Source organism: Magallana gigas, chromosome 3 (genome assembly GCF_963853765.1).
Source record: "Magallana gigas chromosome 3, xbMagGiga1.1, whole genome shotgun sequence".
Classification (NCBI taxonomy): Eukaryota; Metazoa; Mollusca; class Bivalvia; order Ostreida; family Ostreidae; genus Magallana; species Magallana gigas.
Window position 1 is genome coordinate 28058249 of NC_088855.1, and position 26753 is coordinate 28085001.

Consider the following 26753-nt stretch of genomic DNA (forward strand, 5'->3'; position numbering starts at 1 on the left):
GGGCAGTTGGTCCCAACCTGTAAAAGCCAGAACTTGGACCAGTTAGTTTTAAAGTTGATCAGATGTCAAATACGTGCCAGTAAAATCAAAGTGCATATATATAAGTATTATTAATTTTTGTCATCATGGTTCTGTTGTTTTCTTTAGGTTGGTTACACCAACATTGGACATAGAAATGAAGGGCAAGAACTATTGCTGAAAGTGCATCATTTTCTCTTCTCATCGGCCAAGGATTCAAGTAAATATTTTGCTTTGTCTTATTAATGCATCCATAATGAGTCCGCTCATGGCCATGGAACCGAAAGCTACAGTTCATGTAAAAATAAGTTGCAATTTACATTGAGTCATTTTTTTTACTGGGAACTTAAAAGACCTGTAGCTATGTTTATATCTCTAGTGAAAAAATTGCTTTTGGTTCTTCTGTGTTTCTGACTAGCTTCCGCGATACTTTTAACTTTTCCAGAATTCAAGATTAAGAATTCATGTCTATATGAACAATACAGGACAAACCCAAAGATAAATATCTTTAAAAGTTCAAGGTTTATGCAATATTTTTTTCAGTAAAACTTGTTTCCATTTTCAGACATCAGAGGCGCCGATGTGGATTATTCAAAATGGTAAGATTAATCTAGCCATTACAAGATAATTAAAGTAAAGAGGCAAATTAAGAGTTCACATTTGACTAGTCTTAATTAGCAGCCAAAAACCCCCCCTGAAAACATGGCAGATTCTTTATTTTCATGTTTGAATTTATAGCAAGGACTTAGATTTACTCTTTTATGATAACTTAATTTTATCTATTCATTCAGGTTCTCTTTTGTAATCTCTGGGAATGGTAAAGTAGCCCAAGTATTCCATCCAGCTGATGAGGATGCTGATGTGATCTCCACCAAGAAAGGCTTTGCTGCCTTGTTTGCATCCAGACTGCATGGCAAAAATGAGGTTGGTCTTTACTGCATATGCTATGATATTTTTAGAATTAGTGACTTTATTTCTTGATATGGAAATACCGGTAGATACATATAGAATGCAAACACTGTATAATTTTTTAATGTTGACTGAACATATGGCCATTTATTTTCAGGTTCCGGGAATTTCTCAGGGTGACATCTTTACATACAATGTCACAGAAAAAGGCCAAGAAGGTAAATGATCATACTGATTAGAGATTATTGAACTTTGTATGAAAGATGTTTGGTTAGAAAGGAAACAAGCATATAGGGAGCAGATTGTTATATAATGCATTCAAATTTTATTTTTTTCAAGGAGAGCACAATGCCACATACACTGTGTCAAAGTCAGACACAGGGTTAAAATTCCAGAAGATCCGACACAAACACCCAGTCAGCAATGCAAGGGCCAGCTATGTGAAGGTAACAGTATTCAATTCTCTTACGTGTCTTATTTTTTGCATTTGAGTATTTTTAGTTAAAAATTATAACTTTTTAAAGTTCTTTCAAAAGTATTACAGGCACTTGAATTATTGTATGTTTAGATAGAACAAAAACATTAATTTTTGCATTTTAAAAATAATTTTTTTTCATATTTTGTTGCAGAATTTGTACTATCATGATTCACTGGGAACTTTACACAAAGTTGAAATCAGTGAAGATTTCAAGTCGCCCAAATCACCGCCGGGGTTTGACCCATACGTCGGCATGAGAACAGTGCCTGCAGTACATGAAATAGGCATAACAGGTACATTGTGTACCATTTATTATACCCCCGCAAACGAAGTTTAGGGGGGTATATTGGTTTCACCCTGTCCGTCTGTCTGTCCGTCCGTCTGTCCGTCTGTCCGTCTGTCCGTCTGTCTGTAGACGCAACTTTGTCCCCCCTATAGAATTTTTTATTACTGCATGGAACAGTTTGAAAATTTGTACATATGTTGAACACCATCTGAAGATGTGCACCTGCAATTTTTTTTAAGATCAGACAAGATTTAATGATTTTATGACAGTTTTCATTTTCCTTATTCTATATATTGTACACTAATGTTGAAAAGTAAGGGAGGTAATCCTTACAGATTTTATTAATTAATTAATAGAAAACACTCTAAAATATATTTATATAAATACATCCAGATGGAGTTTTTTGTCTTTATGTCTTAATTAATAAAAAAAAAATTATTTTTTATAAGTATTCTATCAACTGACAATGCAAAGTTTCTGTTTGTCAATGATAAATTCTTATGAGCTAATGAGAACATCAAAGACAAGTGTGGCTGAATTCATTTGTCCCAAGGGAGCCATTATCTGAGCCATGGTTCAGATGGAGCATGTGTCTAGGGGAAATTGATAATCTGTAAAATGGGTGATGGTTTTGGGGCTATTTTAAAACTGTTTCATGTAAACCAAAAGGTCTATCATTATAAGGAAATAAATAATATAATTATTAATAAAGAAGTTAAACTATTTTTAAAGGTTGTTTAAATTTATTTGTCAAGTAATTCGTGAAGTGACCCTATTGGGCATTAATTTAAATGAAATTCAAAATTACTGATATGATTGTAGTGTTTTGGCAATTTTAGAATTGTTTGTAATATTAAATTTTCTTTTTTACATATTTTTACATAGTATGGTAATTATGGTAATATTTGGGAGTTTATTAAATTTAACAAGCTCATCAAAGAAAATCATAGTCCTATGGGATCAATTTTCTGATATGGAGTTCAATTGTGCCATAGGAAAAAGTGAGGAAAATTTGAAACAACTAATTGCATTTGTCAAGACTCTTATTAGAAAGATATTGAAAGTTTTATCAACAGAAGAGCATTGCTTGGCTACCGGTATTTCTATTCACTGCAAAGGGAGGGGTTATTGTCATTTTGTTGGTTTTTCTTTAAATCAATTAAATTAAAAAAATATATCATCAAATACATACATTTGTAAATGTATTACTGTTATAGATATGTATTTACAGTGAAATTCTGACAATTTTGATTTTGATTTTTCTTTGTTAACTATTTTTTTTTTTTTTACATTTCTAGAATTTTTTTTTTGTATGTGTTCCAAACCTTAATTATTATTCAATTCAATTATTTGTCCCATTTGAAATTAGCCTAGCGGGGGTATTAGTCCCATTAGGACAGTTCTAGTTAATAATGATGTAAAAGGATAAAATATAGCCTGAAAACTGATATTAATTTTGCTTTGGAGATATGAAACAGATGGCTTCATCAAATTGCAAGAAGTTTGCATTCTGTGTTTTATTGTAGCTACCCCAGAAATGAGCTACACAAGTCAGGCAGAGCTGACTTTCTTAACCAGAGAATACGTAGGTGAAAGGCAGAAGAAACCACTGAAAAGATTGGTCATTGATGAACTGGCAATACAGCAGGTACAAAAATTCCGGATTTTGATTTCTTGATACAAACTTGGTTTATAATAGAGATAATTTAGGGCAGGCACTACCACGCCCTTATTAGCACTAGTTAGTGGGTTATCCTAACCCTTTAGTTTAGTTGGTAGAGGGTTGTTTTTTTAATCGGAGTGTCTAGAATTGAGCCATAGTTGTTGTCATCCACAAAAACAGATTATTGAAAAGTCATATTAAAAAGATCTAATTCTTAATATGATAAAATGATACATGTATTTAGAATTAAGGAAAAAATTAACTTAATTTGTCAAGAGATAGTTGCTTGATTTCAGAGAGAAGAAAAAGTGTCAAAATACAAGAACAGTTCAGAAGCTACGGAAGAAATAAATGGCAATGTTACTTGTCTGCTGCACCAAAAAGAAGGTATTTTTCAGAAGGGGGCAGGCATACATATTTTTCATTCATTTCTTACTAATTTGTTTAACCTTTGTTACAACATGGAGTTCAAAGTTTTTACAGCGAATTACAGAATACCGGTAGAGTTTTCAATAGCTTGTTGGATTGCTCAATAGGGTATTCAATTTGGTCAGCAAGGTATCACATCAGGTTTAAATCTAGGTCCTGTGGTTACTCAAGTGTAGATTGTTATTTTGCACTCGACCCATTCATTTACACAAAGAAAACCTCTAGAACACTCCCTCCTATTGTTAGCTATTCTATTCATAGACTTTGAAAAAGAATGTCCACCTTGACAGCACTGGACTCTATAGAGCATCAATTCTGCTTGGAGTATTTTGAATTTTGTTTTCCAAAAAATGTATTTCAAAAGGCAGTTCTGAAGAAACAAATAACAGAGAAAAGCATAACTTTAAAAAGGAGGTATTTTTCCCTGCAAAAAATCATTAAAAATTTTGGTTTTCTGATTCCTGGTGCATCTTACAGCACTGATAGTTTTTTTTGTGCTGACTGCTTAATTAGTTCAGACTTTTATAGCAGTAATGTAGAATAACAGAGAGAAACAAAAAGGCCCAAAACGTGCAAATGTTAACCAGATTAACTCACTCTATTGCTGTCATACCTGAGTAATCACATGACCTAGATTTAAACTTAATGTGATAATTTGCTGACCAAATTGAATACCCTATTGATCAATCTAGCAAGCTATTGAAAACTCTACTGGTATTCTGTAATTCGCTGTAATATAAATGGATGTATGAGCCTATTGCTATCTGATTTTTTTTAGGTTAATACTATTATACAGAAAAACCTATCAAATTAAAAGGATAAGCAATAGACTGAATTTGTGGAAACTACAAAGTATGAAAATTTAATTAAATTTTAATTTTAGCTACAGCGTTTGGAAAATGTTTTCAAAATATCGTCAGCATTTTGAAGCAACTCTCAGCAGACGACCTCGGCCACATTGCAGACAAACACTTCCTGACATATAGCAAACAGTAAGTTCATAAACTAACTGCTATTCAATTGAAAATTCAAATCAGATTGTTTTGTCAATCACTTACTAATAATTATGAATATTCATGCATCTGTAAAAAGAAATGCTGCTCAGAAAGAAGTCTCTGGATACATATTGGATGCATTTGGGGTGATAGGATCAAAGACAATACAAAAACTGTTGGCCTTAAAGATTATCAAAAGTTCTGAGCCCAGTGATGAACTCATCAAGAGAATGCTTGTTCATATAATAGGAAATGAAGAAGCTCCAAGTGAGGTAATTTCAATTCATCAAAGTAACAAAAAATTTAATGCTATTAAAAATCACGAAATAATGTTAGGTTTTACTTGTTATTAAAAAAATGCAAGGAGAGAGAGAGAGAGAGAGAGAGAGAGAGGAGAGAGATTGTCTTAAATGCAATGCTCTTAGTATGTTATATAAAAAAAAAAATAGATTAAGCTTTGTAACTGAATGAATTTTTAGTTAGGGTATTTAGGTTTTCTTAAAGGTTTTTGTCTAAAGTAAAGAATTTTTTATTGTTTTAAGATGCTATTGAGGATATTAGAGGAGGCAGTGTTTCAGAAAAAGAGAAATGGAGATCAATTATATGGGGAAGAGGTACACAGTCGTCTAAAGCTGACCCTGGGAGCAGTCTGTCAGAAGCTAACCAAACAGGGACAGGGAGAGATAGCAAGGAGAATCATAGACAGATTCCATGATCAGCTGGGAATGCATGGTTAATTAAATTTCATATCTAGTCAATTCTTTGACATTTTTTTCTTCTATTTACATGTATTTAATTGTTTATGGGCTTGATAAACAAGCCACTACACTCCTTGTTTCAACATTTTCTTTAATGAACAGAAGTGGAAAATTAATGGTTATGAACAATAACGCAGTGAGAGACTAAATTTTGTCATTGAATTTCAGATCCCTGGGAGTATCGCAGGAAACGGTCACTGATGTCGGATTTACAGCATACTATTTATGACCAAGAGAAAGTTGTTCTGCTGGAGGTACTAGGTAATGCTGGACTGGACCACTCCTACCACTACATTGTGTCCCATATCAACAGCACCAACTCCCCGTGGGTCAAAAGAGCAGCTTGTCACGCTTTGAGGAAATATGAGCATAAACAGGTTAGAAATCTGTAGTGTTACAAACCAAAGGGCATATTATTTGGAGGTTTTGGGTTTTATGTAATTAAGGTATAAGGATGATTTTGCTAAGTCATTATTATTTGGTGCGGTTGTAGGCATCAGAAGTATTGCTCTACTCAGCATTATATGATGAAGATCAGAATGTCCGCTACGAAGCTTCAATGCTGTACATGGCCCATCCTCATGGCAAGATGATTGCTCCTCTGAATGAAAGGTTGGCCATCTACTTGCTTGCATCCTTTTTTTTTTTTATATCTGGGCATTTCGAAAAAAAAGCTATGTCATTGAATGTTTAATAAGCAGTTTGAAATTTTACCTTGAGCCAGACATGGACCTAACTTGAAAATGACGAAAAAATCGATTTCTTGTTTGATTTTTTTCATCAAATTTATGTTACAGTTCATGTTTACTAGCATTTTCCCCAAGGGCCGACAGAGCTTTTGAGAGTAAAACTTTTTGATATTTTTTAGGGCTGACAGTGAGATAGACCCATATGATACAGGAATAAATCTTCTGGACTTCTCTGATGAACACATCAGGACCAAACGTTCCTCTCCTGACAAAAGATTCAAAATACATGCCACCAATGTGGATTGGAGAAAAATGATAGGCTCACCAGATGTGGGAGCTTCTTTTGGGGTTGTCTTGAAAAACACATTGGATTTGAAAATTGGTAAATTTATTTCATCACCTTAAGTTTTCTCATTGAAAAAAATTGTTAAGAATAGATTGGGATACTTGATATGTGTTCTCCATCCATCCGTCCAAGAATTCAGGGGTACATGAAAAAACTTTACAAAAATGGTGTCAACAACTTTCAAATTCATTAAATAGATTATCACTTGTAAAATGAAGAGGTATTTTTAGGTAGAGAAAGTAGATTGAAATCTAAGTATATATAAAAAATGTTTAATATGTATGTTTTCTATGCAGCTCCTCTGTCTAGTGAAATGTTGGTAGAAATACATGATGAATCGTATGCCAGAATTCACCTTGGAAACATTGGAGTCAACATGGACTTCTTTGTTGCCAGGATTTGTTTTAAAGGCGGCTCCACATATAACATCAACATACTTCAGGTCCTTCTCTACTTCCTGAAAAGTTTGAATTTGATACTTAATAACGTTATAATATTACAAGGTCAAAGAATTTTTATGCCTGATGTCTTACTATTTTTGCATGTATTTTTACAGGCCAATGAAATGAGAAATATTGAGCAATTAGCCAAGTCCTACGACAGAGATGTAGCAGCTATAGCAAACTCTCTTACCTCCGGAATTAATCGATTCATTGACGTCATTGCCGGAAACTACAGTATGAAAGGCACTATTGGTCAACTAGTAGAGGCCACAGATAGTCTGTCCGACAAGGTTCATATATCTTAAGTTAATGCATTAAAAATAGCAGTGATGTACGTGTATACATATGTATGTTATATGGGTCTCATACTTTAGGCATTTTATTGACTGAATGTGTATTTTAATCAACATTTTTCCAAATTGTTGGCACAAATTTGACAGTAGTAGTTTATTTTAATATTGGTTTAAGTGATCCACAACGGATAGTAACTTTCATTTCTTTCTTTGTAGGTGTCAAGTTTGATGAATGCCACAACAAGTGCCATGGAGAAGATCGGACAATATGACCCAGAGCATCTCCCCCCAGGATTTACTCCAACACTTCATTTCATTTACAGAATCACAAGAACACTCAATGATATCAAATCTCACATCATTGGTTTTAGAAATGTAAGTCCCAGTTAAATTAATATTTCAAAGATCAATTTTCATGGTCTGTCCAAAATATAAAGGCTTAGTGGGTTGCTCATTTTGTTTAAAGTTCAGGTGTGGATGTTATTTCACGGATTTCCCTTTTGTATAATGAGTAAAAGCTGTATTTGTTATTTCATTCGGAATGTTAACTCATCGGTAAGAGGTATATAATTATATAAAATTCTTGGAAATTGAGCCCCCATAAATATGAATGATTCCACAGTATTTGTTGTGAGTTCTTTGATTCATAGGTAAGGGGGGATCTCCAACATCAATGCATTCTTCTTCCTTATCAGCAGATGATTCCAAAATAGGAAGTGAAGCAAAGATAAAGGCTCATAAAGAATTATTTAAGAGATAACTTTGTATTCAGAATGTTTGAATATCCTCTTTTTTGATTCGTTGATGAAGATCTTATTTTCAACTGTAGGAAGTAGAGGAAACCATCCAGATGATTCTGCCTCAGCAGGCAAAGTTTCTGTATGATGCTCTGCTGGATGTGCTGGGTGGGCTTACCCAAATACCCAAGGATCCCAAGACGGCCATTATGTCAATAGGGAATGGAGTTGTATCGTAAGTAAAGTTACACAAAAATAAAGTGCATGAAACTATGAGGGAGATTTCTGTAAGAAATAATAAAGATCTTTCTTGTATATGTATTATGAAATCTTTCTAGATTAATCAATTTGCTGTGGTCATAATTTAAGATATGTAAAAAGTCTGTAGTTTTTTGTATGTTCTATATTGTGTAGAATTGGAAATGCTGTTGAAAAACTGGTGCTTGCAATCGAGAATCTTCAAGAAACTTGCTTGTTCCGTAGAGGTATGATGCAAATGATTAATTTGAGCTTCTATGTTACAGTAATATAGTAAGTATTTTCCTGTTGCAGGAAATGTGAGGATTCATGAGATTTTCTATTACAGAGGGAAGGCCCTATTGGTTTGATTTAAGTACTGTGTTGCTGGAGTTCCAAGATTTGGCAGGGGTAGCTAATTCCACACTATTGGCAGCTGGATCTGACTGGATTAGTAACACAGCAGAGGATGATCAGATCCAAACATTTAGCAAGGCCATTGTAAACACTGTAAGAATTTGTTTGTTCTCTAGCCATGGAGAGCAGACAGCTAATGAAATGATTGTTTTATTTTATGAAGGCAACAATAACTAACACTAATTTTTAAAGAATATTTAGCAATTTTAAAAGATCTCAATTTAACAATCTACTTTATTTAACACAGCCCTCTATGAAACAAGAAGCTATAGATAGCTTCTTGTCTGTGACCAAAGAATTGCATACCACACTGGAAGGTTTGGATGGAGTTGGGGATAGTTTTCTCTACAGATATTTCAAGGTCTTCAAAATGGTGAAGGCAGCAAAGGAGGCCAACAATATACTGAACACAGGGTACAACCAACTATATTTACTATATTGTTAACATCAGTTTTCTTTTTGTCTTTAAGAAAATTTACAACAAAGATACATGTAATCTGTTATTTTGCGATCATTTTCAGCTATGAGACTGCAAGAGCAAAAGTAGAATCTATTTTTGGACCCCGCACCCATCGTGATTTTCCTGGTCAAATCCGACTGAGTGGACAGGGCTGTGCAGGAAACGGTCTGTATCCGTCCTCCCTCGGCAAGTCAGGGGTCAATGAGTACAGTCACAGGGGTCTGGATTTATCCATCCTTAACGGAGAATATGTAAGTTGTATATATCCAAATGATGCTAGGATATCTCTTAGCTAAGGCAAAGTTTTATTTGTGTAATATATAGCAATAAATTGTAATTAAGGTACAGTTGTGTTATACAGATGGTTATGCTATTGATGGTGAACATTTGTATGGTTTCTTTAGGTTGTGGCACCTTTTCCTGGCACTGTGTCTCTAGAGTCTGTTGGTGGTAACACTGTGGTCCTGGTTCCTTCGGAGGGCTCCCTAAAGGACATAGTGATCTACATATCAAACATTGAACCCAATAGTACAATATCAGTGGACGACAGTCGGGCAGTAAGTAATACTCAGCAATACTCAGGCACTCAAATACATGTAGGATGATCTCATTTTGATTTGAGTACATATATCAGACAGTATTGAGCTTATTGCCCCAGATTTTGCAGTTACAGCATTTCTAAGAATTTACTGATGAGGAGATAACCTCTACCCTATAATTTTACACTTAAGTATTTTTAAAATTTGAAATTTTAAATGAAATTAAAATTAAATTTTTTTTTTTAAGAATTCAGTGAAGTTCCTAACTTGATGAGTATTTCCTTTAGTCAATCTGTGAAATCAATGGTGTTTTATAAGGTAATTGGAGGACAGGTGATTGGAACAGCCAACAGCAGTCATTGTGAGGACCACATCCATTTGTCCTTCAAGAAGGTTGGAGCTTCCTATGTGGATCCCACTCGCTTTCTGGAGAAAGCCTATCCCACCTTGCCTACCTGGGTCCAGCAATGCGATGACTATAAACTTGTCTTCAAGGTTAGAGAGAATAGACACTGCTAAGACTAGTTTAGACATACACAGCTTAAGAGTAGAAGATGAATCATCATGTCTTAAATCCGAAATAATGAAATTGAGATACATGTACTTAACTCATTTACAGACAGACACAGTGGCTGCTGGGGTGATTGTGGGGATCAGTGGTCAGTCTGCGAAGGATGAGGACCCTGTGTTAGACAATGTGGCCAATGTGACATTTCCTGCAGCACCCTCAACCTCTTATGATCCAGATGACACCCAGGCCATCAAAGGTACAGACAGTGTATAATATAATGATGGATAGATTTTATCTCTGTATCCATGTATTACTTCTGTCAAAGATATTTTGTGTCTTAACTTTCACTTTGATTTTGTTCTCACAAACAGGGGACTCTCACAGTTTTTACTCAGTTGTAAAGAGTCAGATCGAAGTTGTTGGGAATGATGTTGATTCAGGAGTTGATACTTGCACAGCAACTACTACAAACAGCAAATCAGGTTAGCCACACCATTTAATGTAATAAGAGAAGCAATCATGCACAAGGTTTTAGAAATGTTACTTTTCACTAAGAATGGTTAAATGCAGGTTAAATGGTTAAATGCAGATGAGGCATTTGAAAAAAAAAATTTCAGTTTGGTTTATACCAATAACGGTAAAAACAGTTGTGAACAGTCTTTTTAAAAAAACTCAACATTATTCTTAATTCATAAGCAGCATACTGAAAATACAGGTGATTTTGAAGTTTATTATCATTGGCCTCTGTAATTGCAGGGATGTTTTCAACCCTGCTCCTGAAGGCAGACACTTTTCTACAGAAATACAACTTGAGGAGACTAAAGTTTGGAACCATAATTGAATTCATGGACAAGTTCAACATGACCTCAAGTAAAGAGGCCCTTAAAGGGGTTGTGAAAAGTGTGAAGGTAAAATAGACACTCAAATTCCCCTAAACATGCACATATATGTTTTTTCTTATTAAATATTATTTGAAAAACCCATACATGGCCAACTTATTCAGTAATTGTGCATGTTTCACAGGATATCATCAACAACAAACCCTGCCTTAGTCCCAATGAGATGACAGAGGACCAGTTATTAATGGAGCTTGTGCAACAGGGAAGGAATACGTCTGGTTCAAGAGAAGATATGGTTTCTCGTCTAATGGACCAATATCTAGGTCCAAAATCACTATTTTTCCTAAAAGAAAAAATTACTGACAATTTGAATTATATGAACCGTTTAGTTTGATTTTCCTTCGCCATAGTTTCTTATGATAGATTTGCTATGTTATCATGTAGACTGTCCATTGATGTCCTTCACAATGCCCAAGGATGTGTACTGCACCTTTGACAAGAACTGTTTGGGTGTTGAGTGCTGTGTCAGTCTGGAGTTGTCTTTCTTAACTAAGACCTACAAGATCTGGATAAATATGGACCCTTGTTCCTCTCCAATCAGACTCAGCTTGGGCGTAGGGATAAATTCCTACCAGTTTGATCTGTTATCCTCGGGCTACGATAGTAAGTTTTATATGATGTCAGGAAATCATGAAATTATTAATTTGATTGAAATAAACAAATTCTTTGGTGGTTTTATCTATGATCATATTGTGGAGTAAACGCATGTACGTATATAATTTTTACTATGAGAACTTACCTTTAAAATCAGGTGTAGGAGGAGACATCATTGTAAATGATACCTTGGACACCTCCCTTGGAGGAATTGCAGTGATGCTGAAGTAAGTATCAGTTTTCTACATTAACTTGGTGTAAATGTGAAAGCAGTCCACACATATAACAATATAATAAGTATATGTGTTCAGCAGCTTTTATCCATGTTTTTCTCTGCATAGTGTCATAATTTAGAATAAAGCTGAAATAGGAACTCAATTTGAAGTTGAACAAAATAGAGAAATGGATATATTTAGGCAGGTGTTTTTTTCATTGTTTTAATAACTGATATATAAAGTTGATACTTCTATATTTTTTCACTTAAATGTTTAAGGTATGGAGTATTTAAGGGAGAGAATGCTTCATTGGTGACTTTAGGAGCTGGACTGTGTAGTAAGAGTGACCCAGATTACTGCCCTAGCTATGTGACTCTGTTAGACAATGCCATCTTCAGAATTCCCAACTGTCTCGGTGATGGATCGTTTGTGTGGCCTGATGGTAATGTTTTATTCCTGAGAAATGAAATAATTTCTATATGAGGAAGATTAAAAGATACAAGTACTGATGTAATTTAAAAGAGAAATTTGAAAAAAAAAATAAGCTCAACATTTTATGAACGTTTCAGTGGACTATTTGCAATTGTTAAGAAGAGAAGCATCATGGAGGATGATCAAGCAGTCTGGTAAAACACTGACCAAGAAGGCCATCACAGATATAGACCAGGCCTACCTCCAGGAACTAGGACTCACAAAGGTAAGGTTTATAGGATCACAGGCAGTCATTCCTTCTTCCGCATTAATGAACGAAGTGAGTTTGCAACAATTGGAGGTATTTTTCCAGATTAGTTTTCCAGAGTTGTAATAATTTCATTGTGTGGGTTTATTATATTTCAGAGCATGATTTATGAAATGGGACCATGTCCTAGACCAGAAATATTGACAGAGGGACAAATCAAATCAACCCTGGAAGAGAGAAATTTATCATCAAATGGAACAAGAAGTGAACTTAATGCCAGACTTACACAGGACAATTATGGTATCTGAGGCCTTGAATCTTGTAAAGTCTTGAGCTTTTGAAGATTTCATTTGTGGGTTTTGCTATGTTATCTGTAATACTTATTTGTTTTGACTTTGAACAGTGTATATATGATTACAATTGGCTTTTTCAGCATGCTCTAATGCGACACTCCCAGCCATACAGAACTCGACCATTGCCAGCATTATTCACTACTCTATCGACTCTGATTGCCTGAGGATAGAAACGTGTGCGGATATTCCTCTTAACATCAGTGGAAACATTTACTCCAAATCTCTCAAAGTCACATTTGATGTGGAGCCATGTAGCTTCCTGCTGAAAGTAGAATTTGAAAGAAGTATTGTAACAAGGGTTCTTCTGTCTTACAACTGGGGTAGGTAGACCATAGAGGATGGTGTACAGAGATATTCAAGTACAGTAGAACTTGTCTGATACATTATCTGAATATCTTGACAAACTTGATAAATTAAAGATTATTCATATGAAAAGTAAGAAATTCAAAAAGTATTAAATTGCCTTTTTAATAAACTGCATGTGTCTGAAAATTTCTATTTATTGTATTAGTCAATGTATTTCCAGGAGGCACTTTAATCATCTAGACATTAGTTTACATTACTGTGATTTACATGAATGTATGGAATATTTACATGTGGATTACATATCTATTTCAGGTTCAGAAAAGACAATTCAAATTTCCTCAAATGTGAAAATTAAGTAAGTAGACAACGTTTAAAGAGTTAAAAGAGTTGCAGTTTAGTGCATTCAAGTTATGACTGGACTGAATGATAAACATTTCCTCCATTGTAGGTATATACTTGATCGCAATGTCACCAGACAAGTATATATCCTTAGCCTAGGACTGGTGGTATGTCCAGTCTCCTCAGAGTGTGTAATAGATGGCTACTTCCTTGAGAAGTTTGAAATACCATTGCCGTCTTGTGGAGAATTTGTTTTACCGGGTATGGATTGATTGATACTCAAACTGATTTTTTTGTATGCTTTTTATGTATAATTTGATACTTTCAAAGGGCTTTGTCTTGATGCAGGAAAGCTGTTTGAATTTGTGTTGAAAAGAAGTTCACATTCTGAAATTGATGTAAAAATTGTTCATCCTAATTCAAATATTTGTTGTATTAGGAGATGGAACAATCAATGGCTTGCTAAGTTCCATTGGGGGCAAAATGACAAAGGAGGCTTTCGAACTTGTTTTGAAGAAATTTAACATCCAGGTAATACATTATTTTTCCCCTCTGTAAAAACAATATTTTCAGCTTTAAGATAAGGCAAAATTGGATGCACTATTAATAATGATTGTAAAACTTTATTTTGCCAGCATGTAATAAAGAGTGAGACCTGTACTTTACCAGCAGCCCCAAGTAAGTGTAACTGTACAAGATGTCAATTCATTACATGTATAATATGTTCATGTAGAACATGAAGCACAAATTAATAGTCACAGAACCTAAGTACATAGTGAACACCAAAGATACTCAAGATAAACTATGGCATTGGAAGCCTGATAGGCTGATAGCTTTGACTTGTAAATACCATACATAGCTTAAACTTGTACTAGCAATCATCTGTTTTTAAGACATTTGTGATGCATGCCTATTTTTTCTTTTGAAAATCATGTATGTAGTCAAGTGGAAGTGTTTTAAATATTTTTCTAAATGTTGTTTTAGCCTGTAGCAACACCATTGATGTGGACAGTAATCTACCAACTAAAGCAGTCAAGGACATGGTGACCTGTCAGCTTCCTCAGGGTTGCTATGGTGTCCAGTGTTGCCTTGACCTGACCTTCACCCTGCCTCTGGGTGACACGGTCACCTCTAAGAACTTCTCCTTCTGGTTCATTGTGGATCCCTGCGACTTCTCTATAGACATTGGACTGGGGGATCTCATACTGCTCAAGTCCACCTTCCTTAATTACGACTTTGGTATGAAATTGCTATTTGAATTCAGTGTGCAGTTGCTTGCATAATGACAATAAATATAAACAAGAATAACAATTTACCAACAAAATAAACTGTTCTTGAAAATGTACATGTAAATGCAGTATGTTCAGTTTTGCCTATAGTAGGTGACCATATTTATCAAAGCTTAAAATCTGTTACAGGAACTACCAAAACAATAGAACTAGGAACTGGAAGTCCAGCACCAGTTCAAGTTATGTAAGTAACATGTAATTTCTTTAAATAGTGTAGAATATTAATTTCTAGATTTATAGAAGTGTATGCAGATAAGAGGCCTGTTCAGCAGAGTGGGAGCTTGCAAGCACTCACCAAAATCCCCTACTTGTAGCACAAATATTGGCAAGCGATCGAAAGTATCTACTCTGCTGAACAGGCCCCTGTTCATTCAGTGTCCTAATGTTCAGTATTCTGTGTTTTATACAATTTATAAGAATCCCAGCATTATTTGATTGCTAGCTTTTGAGTTGTTCGCTATAGATACAAACAATATTTTTGTCTGTAAATTATAAGTACAAGAATGTGCTATACTGTTCAAAATACTGTTCTAGATACTCTATAGCACAGAAAGAGAACAACCAGGGGTATATAGTAGATGTGAAGCTAAAAATCTGCCTGAATCTGGATGGTCAGGAGTTCTGCATTCCCATCAATGAAATGCATTTCATGAATCAAGTGGATATTCCTGTTTGTCAAACCAGGTCCCTGGTAGATTTCAGAAGTAAGATTAGATACAAATTTACAATAGAAACTGATATAAATATCATATTAAAATACAACAGTGACAATTAAATTGACATACATATGAACAGATTTGACATGTGTAAACAACAGGAATGTACATGTATCTAAACTAGAGTTACCTTAGTATGTTTTGTATTATCAGAAAAAGAAAAAAAAGACGGTGATTAGATTCTGTATCAATTTATTATTTTTTATAATAGCTTTTACACTACAAAACTGGGCACAGAGTGTGAATGTAAGCTTGGCAGAAAATCTGGACTCTGGGGCACTTACCATGTTGTTAGAGAGGCTAAATCTGACCAAATTCTTCAAAGGCCAGAAGTGTGATCGTACCAGGAGCCCTTACAGTCCATCTCTAATGGGATACCACAACAGTTAGTACTCACATCTTCTTCCTCACTAAAGTTTTATCTCTTCATTATAGTGATAACATTTTGTTGATTAGAAGAAGGAAATACAAATTTCCCTCTACATGTATGTTGAGGTTAAGATTCATAAAAATTTTAAATATACCGTATTTTTCGGGGCATACGCCGGTATTTTTTTCCACCGATGCGTGAGATTCGGCCTATCCCCCATATCGGCTTATCGTAGTCCCAAAGTTAAAAAATCAGACAGTAAAATCCCAAATTCACTGCTTTTATTCATCATTTATTATGAGAGGTTGTTTTTTTTTCATCCATTTAAACTATTGTTCGATAGTTGTCTCGTTGATAATTTTCGTTAATATGTAACATAATAAATAATAAAATATACGCGATATTTTCATTATGATTCAATAAAATATATACTACATTTTCTTTACAATCCAAAATCAAAAGAATGTCTTTTTTCCATATGTTTCATTATATAAACTAATCCGAAATCGCTCGTGTATGAAACGAGGAAACTATTGTTGCATACTAAAAAAGAAAACGAAACCGTGTAGAGAAAGTAACATTACGGAAGACTGTGATATAACGAATATTGCAATACCCGGTATTATGAATGTGTGCAGTTTTGTTTAAAAGTGAAAAAGTGAAATTAAGAATAGATATTTAAGAATGACATCAAAAGATTGGACACCGTATATCATAATTCAAATCAACCGGCAATAAGGTGAAGCTGAAATCAGTGCATTCAGTACTATGAACAATAAACAATAGTTATAAACAATAGGCAGCGTTTGTAGGAATCAGTGGTCTTGGGTGTAGAATAAATCAAATACTTTATTCGGTACAATTAATCTCCTGTTAGTTGAAATAACGGTATTCTGGTGTCGTGTGTATACAAAGGTGTGAAACCCGTGTCTTAGACACAGCCTGCGGGCACAATAAATGATAGCGTAGTGTATACCTCAGACCAACCGTTACACTTTGTTGCATTAACTGTGTTTGTTAGGAATACAACTTTCTTGCAAAACGACAAGTCACTTCTTATGTAATTTAAAGAAAAAAACATAATTTAAATATTTTTCAGGGTATTTCCATTTCTCATTATTAACGATTACGGGAGATAACTCTATTTGAAAATGAAACCACGTGTTTGAGATAATGGACGCCATACCCAGTATTTTACGTATAACTTGATCAAATGAAAATTAAATGTAGCTGTTATCAATGAAATACAAAATGTTTAGAAACATAGTATACATAGTATATTAAACAAGTTCATGGGGGTAGGTGTTGCAATAAAATTATATTATGTGAACTATACCGACAAATACGGAAGAGATCAATCATCCACAAAACACAGACGTGATTGAGCCGGTTGTTCTATTTTTTAAAATTGCTAAAAATATATTCGTTTAAGCTAATCAAATAATTATAATTACTCTTTTAACTTTCTATATTGATATTCCTGAGAGTGTTTATACCGGCAATGGCTTTCTTAATCAGCGGTCATACTTTCACTATAGTAATCTTCGATTGAAATTCGGCCAATCCCCCAAATCGGCCAGTCTAAGGATTTTTTCTGAATTTTGTCTAAAAATGAGCAATTCGGCTTATGCCCCACATCGGCGTATGCCCCGAAAAATACGGTAGTTAAAATTTTACATCTCTCTTGTTTAAATTTTAGTGTGCCCTCGGACCATCAACTCCTTGCCTGCCCAGGTTCCTGAGCCCATGACCTGCTACATCCCTGACTACTGTACTGGCATTGACTGTTGTGCTGAGCTCCCAGTGCTCGGACTTGGGCTTCGGTCTTATGTGTTTCTGGATCTAGAGAAGTTAGAGATTCGATATGGCATGGAAAATGTGGAGAGGACAGTGAAAATTGCAGATTACACATGGGGTAAGCAGTAGAAATGGATATTGTCATAGAAGTTGTTCCGGGTACTTCACAGTGATAACTTGAACACTAAATAATTTTTTTCTGATTTCTTAGGACAAGAAAAAACCATTTCTGCAGCAGGAGACCTCATTAAACTAAGGTAACATGATTAATTTTTATACCATTTTTTAAAACAAACGCATCTTTCTATTGTAGATATGTGATCTTTTATTTTGAAAGGACAGATAAGATTTGTTTGCTCCTCACATGTTTTTAAATGCTCATGATAACCAGTCAGTCTTTTACCCAGATTCACCATAACAAAGGTGTCGGACACAGACTATGTCTTCAGCGCCCATATTTATGCCTGTTTGGAGGGCTCAGGGCAGTGTGCCATAGATATCCCTGTGTACCAGAACACTCGTCTACAGGCCTCCACCACTGGAATATCTACTCAAAGTAATATCCACAGTGTTCCTGTATACAAAAGCAAAAAAAATTCTAATGTAGAGATTTGGAACTCTTCAGTCATTAACTTCTTGAGAATCATTTAGTAAAAATAGTAATTGTTGCCTGGAAATTTGGTAAGTAGATGAGATTAAACCGAGTTTGCTAGCTATCTTTTGTCTTCACTGTAGACTTCTCTCTGACTACATGGATGGCAGAGATGGGAATAGCTTCCAGAGACCAAGTGACACCCATTGAGAAGGGGTTCTTGATCCAGCAGCTGGGTATCGATGCTTACCGCCTTGCTACACCCTGTGACCCCTCACAGAGCCCCTACACTCCTTCAATCAATGGATGGAACAATTGTAGGCATCTTCTGTTATTTAAAAAGGGATCAGATTGACCCACCCTGGTTAAGAATTATAGGGAATTATTCCTAAACAAATCCTACTTTATTGCCAGCAGATTACATCACTTTTAGTACTAATAGTTGTACATTCATAGTAATGCACTGGATACAGGTTACATCAGCCCTGATTTTTTTTATGCCAACCGGCAATGACATTTTTTTTAGATACTTTTTTTTATCAGGTGGGTAAAAAAGGATTTTATATTCAGTATTCAGTATGTCCTGCGTGACTTTATTTTCAGTGTGTGGCGAGACATTTGTGGTGCCCACCGCTATCTCTGATGCTGTGGTGAAGTGTACACTGTCTGCTAACTGTAGCAGGGTAGACTGTTGTATGGATTATGCCTATCTTAACATGAAGCTCCATTACTTCCTCCATCTGGACCAATGCAACTTTATCATCAAAGGAGGGATCGAGAAGAAAAACTTCACTAAAAACATCCTTGGTTTCCATTGGGGTAAAGACTAACTAAAGACTTACTATTGTATTATCATTAAAGTTTATTATAAAGAAATGAAATAAATGAAATGTAGTTGTATATGAGTATTTCAACTGAACTTTCCAAGTACTGAATAATTTCCATCCTTACAGGATCAGAGAATGAAGAAAGCATCAGCAATGTGATTAAAATGAGGTAGGAAACTTCTTGTTTTCATTAGTTTGAAGAGGTTTTTAGGTGTTGTTAACCGACATTCTAAGGAATGAAACGGCAGTAATAAGTGAAATGGTCTTTAGATACAAGATTGAGCGGCTAAGTCTGTCGGACAAGTACGTGGTGGACATGTCCGTGGCAGTCTGTCTGGAGCCTCACTCCTGTGAGCTGGACATCCCTGTTCTAAACCAGGTCATGATTCCCATCATTGAGTGTAACCTTACTATGCCAGCCAGAGCAACAGGTACTCTATAGGTCAAATCAATCTGCATTTTTAAACCAATTGCATTTTTGTTCTTACTCCTTTTTAAAAGTGCAAATACTGATGAGTCTAACCTTCCTTGGATAATACAATACTGTTTAGAAAAACTCTCTTGTCCTTCTATGATATGACCTTTACCTGTATTGTTTCAGCATTTTCTTTGACTGACTGGATGGCAACCAGAGGCCTTACTGGAAGTTTATCCAAAGCTGTGTCTGATGAGCTGCTGAACACTCTAGGCATTGGGCTGTTCAAAAAAGAGAGATCATGTGACCGTGCAGAGGCCCCCTATAGCACCAACAAACTGACTACCGAAGGCTGGTCATCTGGTAAGACACTTGTAAAATACGTTTATTCGTAGAGAGTACATTTCAGAAAGAGCACTTTAAGTTTTACTATCATAATGGTGATTTGTGTCCCCTTACCTAATGGCCAAATAATACTGTACCTAAATACAATATATTTTAGTTATAATTATAAAATTTTGAAAATTATAATCACTTTTCAATATAACATGAATTAAAATATTTTGTATCAGTGTGCCCTTCCACCATTGAGCTGCTTGAGATCCGAGACACAGTCAGTTGTTTTGTGAACAATTCTTGTACGTCCATTACCTGCTGTGTGGAGGTAGAAAACCTGGACCAGACTTTTGAAGTCGTCCTGGACCTAGACTTCTGCAATCAGAGGATCACCTTTGGAGTGGAAAGACTTCTGCAGATGGAAGCTTTGAAAGATTTTGATTTGGGTAAGGGATTATTCCAGAACTTGATAAATTGAAAATTTTTTTTTCTTAAATACTACTTTTTAGAAAGATCTTTTTACTTTGACAATATGTAATGGTCTAGAAACATGTTTTTTCCTTCTCAATTTCAGGTGTGAAAAAGGAGATAATTATTATGGGAATTTTTAAATTCTGGTGAGTTTGATGTATATATCATTTCTACCCACTTACTTGTAATTCATTTATTATAACTAAAAATGCTCTAACATAAAAAAAGTGTTTAAAATACTTAAATAAGAATGTAGGGGGTACCACTGTTGAGTTATTTTTTTTTCTTGGAACTTTTTATTCAGGTACACTGTGTGGGATTTGGTTGGTGAGAACGTCTATGCTGTCACAATAGACATTGCTGTCTGTCTAGAGGAGAGCAGAGAATGTGTAGTGGAAGTCAATGTTGTGGACAGGGTCAAATTCCCCAAGACAGACTGTGTGTGGTCCACCAACTTCACACACACAAGTATGTTCAGTAGCATTTTGAACTTTTCTGTATAATCTCTGTGTCTTTTTAGATTAACATACCGTAACTGGAGTAAATCTCAGCATTATAAAAAGTTGTAGTAAGACTAAAGATATAATGCTCAATTGTCAATTATGTGATTTATTTGTTAAACCTTTATATTCTCTATTTCATAAAGACTTTTCCTTGACTGGTTTCATGGCTGAGAACTCTGTGACCACCCATGCTCAGATAACAGGACTGGTGCTGGAAAAATTAAAGGAAACACTGGCACTCTCCAATCTTATGAATGTTGCCCAGTGTTCACTGACTGATGCCAAGTACACTCCAAACTCAAATGGGATCAAGAACGGTAAGACCTATAGATGTTATAAATGATCTATTATTGCATATGCATTGTTATACTATATGTATTAAAAAATCATGAATTTGCACAAACTATCAGGGATTTAATGATAAATGTAATTTTTTCCTTTTCCAAAATTGAAATTAAAAAGTTTTGTGATGGATGTATACTTGCAGATTGTTCTCAATCAGTAAATCAGCCAGTTGAAGGGACCACAACTTCACTGGTTACCTCCCTTCCCAGCAACATGGTGTGTCAGATTTCAAGCTCCTGTACAGCCATAGACTGCTGTGTACCGGTGACTCCTCTCTCCCACTTGTTCCACACATACCTGGATATCAATCCATGTGATTTCAGCATCAAATTTGGAATTGACAAAGTTCAGTTTACATTTAATTTGAAAGATTTCACTTTCGGAGAGGAAAAAGATTTCAGACTTTCTAATGTAGTTAGAATGAGGTGAGTTTTGTGCCATGTATTAGTCTTAGTCTAGTGTATAATGTCATTGAAGAGAATCTACACATAAATATGTACAGTAAAACTCAGATACAGTGAACATGCATTTTACAAATTCATATTTAAAGTGATGGAGTTTTATTCCCCTAATTATAATTTATAATATTCAAATCAAATATTATAAATTACCAGTCATCCTGAATCAAAATTGCTTGTCCACTCCTGTACATGTTTTTAATTTGTGTCTGTACTTTGCATTGAAGGTTTACGGTGTGGGATCTTGCTGCGGAGAGCCAGTATCTGGTGAACCTGAGCTTGAGTGTGTGTTTTGAGACCAGTGGGGCCTGTCTTACAGATGTCCAGATATTCAGCAGGAGGAGACTACCAAAGGCTGTATGTGACTACAATGCCTCACCTGCCATTCCAAGTAGGTGTACAAAGCTTCTACTAGAGATTGTAATAAAAGAAATGAAAGAGAGACTTGCAAATTAGTGTATGTTTAGGATGTCATGTTCATCAAGGCATTAATTCTGTTAAAAAAAATGTGCAGTAAATATCTTCATTACACATGGGTTTTTTTCTGCTGCAGATTTTTCTCTGAACCAGTGGAAGCAATCAAGAGGAATAACTTCTGCCACATTGTCTCAGTTTGATTCAGACTTGTTGATGGAGCACTTGGGAGTCCTTGGTTATCTCGGAACCACCCAGTGTAGCTCCCCCTCCCCACAGTCAGCCACAGGCTGGGTCGATGGTAAACAAAACTCTTCGATTTTGTTATTTTGCTTCTGTTGTTTGTTGTTTTTTAAAGTCCTATAGAATTATTGATATGCATTGGGGCTCAATTTTCTGGGTCTAGTTGACTCCTTTACTCTTTAATAAACAATATTATAAAAAAAAATTCACAATACATATAATTGTCCTCCACAAATTTAAATTATAATTCTACACTGACCAGACCTTTTAATTGAAATTATTTTTAATTAGAGGTCATGTTTCTTTTGAAACACATGTTTGTGATTACAGAATGTCCCGGGTCCTCCCTATACATGAAGCCAGACCTGTCCTCACACCCGGTCCTCTGTACAGTGTCCCCAAAGTGCACGGAAGTCAGATGTTGTGTGGATGTCCAGCCAGTGGCCAGGAAGTTTGAGGCCTTCATTGACATAGATCCTTGTCTCCACACAATGTCCGTGGGGATAGAGGACTACAAGACAGACATCAATCTCCAGACCTACACATATGGTGAGTCCTAACCTTTGTGCAGCTGCATAGAATGTTGTTCGATTACAGAATTAAAGACTATTGGTACTTATGTTAATAAATATTAAAGTTAATTAAAAGTTACATGCATGTCTGCCCTCTTATTGCTTCCAGATAACACAAGAAAATAATTATATGGAAATCTTATATAACATACTTTTCATTCTTAGGTAAAAGCTTAATTGTTTTTCAAGATCTATTTTTGCAAATTTATTTTATCTTGATCTAGGAACAACAGAGATCATTCAAATGGAAAGTTTGATCAAACTGAGGTAAAACATTTAATGAATTACCTTTTAATTGTGGGAACTTTACAGTATATAACAAATGATACTTGTAGAAATCATAACATAGGGCTGTATTTTCACATTATCTTCCCTGTTAAGTTACCTGGTGGAGAGATTTGAGGGAGCTGGGCGATTCCTTGTGAACTTTAACCTCAGTGTTTGTCTGGAGGCGGGGGGCACCTGTTACCTGGATGTGGTAATCCTACAGGATGCATACCTACCTACTGTTTCCTGTGACTGGTCCAACAGACAGACTAGTAAGGATGGCCAATTTCATTGAAAATTAACTTCAGTCTTTGTATTATAGATAAAAGTTGATTTTGATTACCTCCCCTTATTCCACTTCTTACTTATATTTATATTTGTACACTGTAGGTTTCTCTTTGTCTAACTGGTATGGTAACCTGTCGGTGGCCCCAGGAACCACCCTGTTCCCCAGCCAGCTCTCTGTGCTGAGGGAGTCCCTAGGTGTCACCGATTACCTGAACTCTGTCTCCGACAGGTGTGACAGATCCTCAGCACCCTTCACACCTCTGACCCCTGGGCTGACTGGATGGAAGATAGGTAAACTTCTAGAGGATGATATGATAATATGAGATTTACATTTACCATAGAGTTATGTGAACAGCTATGTTCCTGTCCTAATGGTTAGAAGTTAGGATGGAGTAGAAAGTGAATGTTCAGATACATGCATTAGTCTGCTGACTGATCCTTGATGAATTAATCTCTCTTGAAAAGACAAATTGAAAAATAAAAAAATACTCTTTTATATGTATTTCTTATTTGAATTTAAATACAATTTTCTCAGAAACTTTTAATTCAAGGTTTCTTGTAAACATTACAGACAGTGGGTGTACACTGAGTTTGTTGTTGATGAGTACACTCCAGCCGAGTTCTGGGATCACCTGTTACCTGGCCTCTAAGTGTACAGCTGTACAGTGCTGTCTGGATGTACAGGACCCCCTACAACAGACGCTGCACTTCTCCATGGACCTGGATCTGTGCCTGCAAGTTCTGGAGATCAGCCTGGAAAAACTAGTGGAAAAGAAGGCCCTGTTCTCATACTCCTATGGTATGTTGTATACCCGAACATTTGTGTCTCATTGTAAAGAATAGATATATATATATATATATATATATGGGTTAACAAGGATGATAATTTGACCATGCAATTTTCGTTTTTGTATAGATTGTTGTCCATTGTATATACTCTAAAAATGTCTTGTTTTATTGGTCTTTGCAGGAAAATTGGATTATTTCAGACTGTCTGATTTGGTCCAGATTGAGTGAGTACAGTAGTCTTTGCTTTGATATATATTGATGAGGTACAGTATTGTTTGTTGTACCAAACTACCGGTATTTGCTTTTGTCTTTCAGGTATAAAGTAGAACTGATCAGTTCCTCTACTGTGTCTTTCTACCTGAAACTAAAGCTCTGCTTAGAGACAAACTCTTGCTCAAGGGAGATAACTGTATTCAACAACAAACATCTTCCTGTTCCAACCTGCAGTAGAAATCTCCCCTACAAAGACCCAGGTATGCTATGAATTCTCTTCTCTCTCCTTCCTCAAATAGATCAATTATTAAGCTTATCATATTTCACTGGATCAAATTTCAAAGTCAATCCATCTTTGAAACTAAATAAGATATATTTAATTATCAAACGCACTCAATTAAAATGTGTATCAGATTACTTGCAAGTTTACATGATTGTACAAATTAGACATAAAAATTGTTGATTCATAGCTTTCAGATTTACATACAGCATTGTTTGATAGCAATGTAGATAGAGACATACATGTATATTGTTTGGATGTCTGTTGATTTTGCAGCATTCTCCCTCGCACAATGGTACACCTCTAACGGACTGTCTGCGGGGTCTAACCTGACCACCCTGGAGACCAGGACCCTGATGGAGACTCTGGGGGTGGGGCACTTCCTACAGGATGTGGGCTGTCAGAGGTCAGGGTCAGCGTACAGCCCCTCACAGAGTGGATGGAAATCAGGTACAGGAATACCCCAAGAAGTTATTTGGCTATGATTTGAAAAATAAATGGTGAACAAAATGTTTTTAAAATCTTAATTTCAGTCATTTCTATATTTTGAGTATATTTCAATTTGTAATACTGCTAATTGGGACACATGTTCTAAATCATTCTTTACACTCAGTTCAATGAATTATGATCATTTTTATGCAGGCATGCAGTTTCTCTGAATATAATCTTATTTTTTGTATCAATTCTATCATGCTATGATTTGACCTCTCAGAGTGTCAGTTTGAGGTGGCTACCAGCCCCATCACAGAGCCAGTTAGCTGTGTTATTGGGGACACCTGTACTGCCATAAGGTGCTGTGCTGAAACGGGATTTCTTCAGCAGTCCTTTGAGGTGTACCTGTCTCTGGACCCCTGTACTCAGACCATACAGGTCGGAATAGAGAAGTTCAACTTCAATGTTAGTCTGAGCACCATTACCATGGGTAAGGGAGATAAGGTTATGTTGCACAATATTAATAATCAATTTAATATGTTGCTGTCAGAAATGATTACGTAATCTGAATTTTTCAGGGGCTGCAAATGAACTTTATTTGAATGGGGTTGTGAGAGTCATGTGAGTGAATTTTTAATGTACAGTTGTGTTATTCTTGAATTTTTATCTTCATTACAATGTACCTTCATTTGATATTAAACACTTTATGAAGGAGATTGACATAATGTGATAGATATTTTGATGTGTGGGTTTTTTTTTTTTTTGGTTAGATATACCATTGAAGATTTGGTAGTGGCCAGGAAATACAATGTCTCCATGACACTGAAGCTCTGCTTTGAGGCCTCGGACGACAACCTCTGTCTCTACTCAGTGGACATTTTCTCCCACACACTGCTGCCCAAGAGAATCTGTGACTGGGAGGCAGACTTCTCGGAGCCAGGTTAGCTAAATACAAGCAATGTGATTTTATTCAATGGGCAAACTTTTTTTTTCATGAAAGTTGCATGGATTATGTTCATGGAAATATTCAAAAATTTGTTTGAATATTCATAATTTGAGTTTCATTATTTGAATTTGAATTCAAACACTGATTTTCTTGAGGGGCTTGATGCTTAATTTGTTGTAACAATATTGCAGGTTTCCGGATTGCTAAGTGGTATTCTGATAACTTCATCTCACCCCCAAATTACTACCTGAGTCCAGAGAAGTGGAACAAGCTGCTGGACGACCTGGGAATCAGGGCTTTTATCAGCACCAGTCCCTGCTCCTTTCACATGGAGGCCTACACCCCCACCAACCCTCAACGATGGAACAGTGGTAACTCTCACTTCTATGTAGATTACATAAACAAAGCTAAGATTATCTTTTTTTAATCAGCAAATGAACAGTTATTGATTTTCAGCATGTGTATATTTACAAGTGATATGAACAGTTTTAAAAAGATTTCCATAAAGAGGATACTGTAAAGTAACTTTTATTTGTGAGCAAGAAAATTTCATGAGGTTCATGAGAACCTTGTCACTTGGAATATTTCTCACTGCAA

General features: G+C 35.5%; 2 protein-coding genes across 2 annotated transcripts in view; both read left to right on the forward strand.

The window, feature by feature from the left end:
- Positions 1 to 20413, forward strand: part of LOC136273436 (uncharacterized) — a 31608-nt gene extending 11195 nt beyond the window's left edge. Inside the window, exons 2-52 of the mRNA XM_066077842.1 lie at positions 148 to 238; positions 584 to 617; positions 810 to 942; positions 1085 to 1145; positions 1267 to 1373; positions 1557 to 1698; positions 3218 to 3339; positions 3651 to 3741; positions 4667 to 4775; positions 4876 to 5050; positions 5321 to 5510; positions 5705 to 5913; positions 6030 to 6148; positions 6405 to 6607; positions 6868 to 7013; positions 7128 to 7304; positions 7524 to 7682; positions 8137 to 8279; positions 8459 to 8529; positions 8631 to 8791; positions 8946 to 9112; positions 9220 to 9409; positions 9563 to 9715; positions 10016 to 10192; positions 10317 to 10464; positions 10580 to 10690; positions 10965 to 11116; positions 11232 to 11370; positions 11492 to 11710; positions 11859 to 11928; positions 12195 to 12358; positions 12486 to 12613; positions 12754 to 12895; positions 13029 to 13268; positions 13567 to 13609; positions 13703 to 13854; positions 14033 to 14124; positions 14229 to 14271; positions 14578 to 14832; positions 15012 to 15066; positions 15417 to 15586; positions 15810 to 15983; positions 17668 to 17883; positions 17977 to 18022; positions 18173 to 18321; positions 18501 to 18674; positions 18961 to 19176; positions 19311 to 19353; positions 19455 to 19615; positions 19786 to 19962; positions 20172 to 20413. Of these exons, the coding sequence (XP_065933914.1) occupies positions 148 to 238; positions 584 to 617; positions 810 to 942; positions 1085 to 1145; positions 1267 to 1373; positions 1557 to 1698; positions 3218 to 3339; positions 3651 to 3741; positions 4667 to 4775; positions 4876 to 5050; positions 5321 to 5510; positions 5705 to 5913; positions 6030 to 6148; positions 6405 to 6607; positions 6868 to 7013; positions 7128 to 7304; positions 7524 to 7682; positions 8137 to 8279; positions 8459 to 8529; positions 8631 to 8791; positions 8946 to 9112; positions 9220 to 9409; positions 9563 to 9715; positions 10016 to 10192; positions 10317 to 10464; positions 10580 to 10690; positions 10965 to 11116; positions 11232 to 11370; positions 11492 to 11710; positions 11859 to 11928; positions 12195 to 12358; positions 12486 to 12613; positions 12754 to 12895; positions 13029 to 13268; positions 13567 to 13609; positions 13703 to 13854; positions 14033 to 14124; positions 14229 to 14271; positions 14578 to 14832; positions 15012 to 15066; positions 15417 to 15586; positions 15810 to 15983; positions 17668 to 17883; positions 17977 to 18022; positions 18173 to 18321; positions 18501 to 18674; positions 18961 to 19176; positions 19311 to 19353; positions 19455 to 19615; positions 19786 to 19962; positions 20172 to 20413 (7251 nt within the window). The remainder of the gene's footprint in view (positions 1 to 147; positions 239 to 583; positions 618 to 809; positions 943 to 1084; positions 1146 to 1266; positions 1374 to 1556; positions 1699 to 3217; positions 3340 to 3650; positions 3742 to 4666; positions 4776 to 4875; positions 5051 to 5320; positions 5511 to 5704; positions 5914 to 6029; positions 6149 to 6404; positions 6608 to 6867; positions 7014 to 7127; positions 7305 to 7523; positions 7683 to 8136; positions 8280 to 8458; positions 8530 to 8630; positions 8792 to 8945; positions 9113 to 9219; positions 9410 to 9562; positions 9716 to 10015; positions 10193 to 10316; positions 10465 to 10579; positions 10691 to 10964; positions 11117 to 11231; positions 11371 to 11491; positions 11711 to 11858; positions 11929 to 12194; positions 12359 to 12485; positions 12614 to 12753; positions 12896 to 13028; positions 13269 to 13566; positions 13610 to 13702; positions 13855 to 14032; positions 14125 to 14228; positions 14272 to 14577; positions 14833 to 15011; positions 15067 to 15416; positions 15587 to 15809; positions 15984 to 17667; positions 17884 to 17976; positions 18023 to 18172; positions 18322 to 18500; positions 18675 to 18960; positions 19177 to 19310; positions 19354 to 19454; positions 19616 to 19785; positions 19963 to 20171) is intronic.
- A 101-nt stretch (positions 20414 to 20514) lies between these two features.
- The window catches only part of LOC105328182 (uncharacterized), an 82072-nt gene continuing 75833 nt past the window's right edge, over positions 20515 to 26753 (forward strand). Inside the window, exons 1-18 of the mRNA XM_066079120.1 lie at positions 20515 to 20552; positions 20711 to 20874; positions 21053 to 21226; positions 21397 to 21679; positions 21940 to 22103; positions 22266 to 22427; positions 22700 to 22918; positions 23166 to 23208; positions 23323 to 23480; positions 23599 to 23787; positions 24068 to 24295; positions 24467 to 24509; positions 24601 to 24758; positions 25055 to 25228; positions 25491 to 25700; positions 25789 to 25831; positions 25981 to 26150; positions 26348 to 26527. Coding sequence (XP_065935192.1) covers positions 20533 to 20552; positions 20711 to 20874; positions 21053 to 21226; positions 21397 to 21679; positions 21940 to 22103; positions 22266 to 22427; positions 22700 to 22918; positions 23166 to 23208; positions 23323 to 23480; positions 23599 to 23787; positions 24068 to 24295; positions 24467 to 24509; positions 24601 to 24758; positions 25055 to 25228; positions 25491 to 25700; positions 25789 to 25831; positions 25981 to 26150; positions 26348 to 26527 — 2782 coding nt within the window. The 5' untranslated portion in view covers positions 20515 to 20532. The remainder of the gene's footprint in view (positions 20553 to 20710; positions 20875 to 21052; positions 21227 to 21396; positions 21680 to 21939; positions 22104 to 22265; positions 22428 to 22699; positions 22919 to 23165; positions 23209 to 23322; positions 23481 to 23598; positions 23788 to 24067; positions 24296 to 24466; positions 24510 to 24600; positions 24759 to 25054; positions 25229 to 25490; positions 25701 to 25788; positions 25832 to 25980; positions 26151 to 26347; positions 26528 to 26753) is intronic.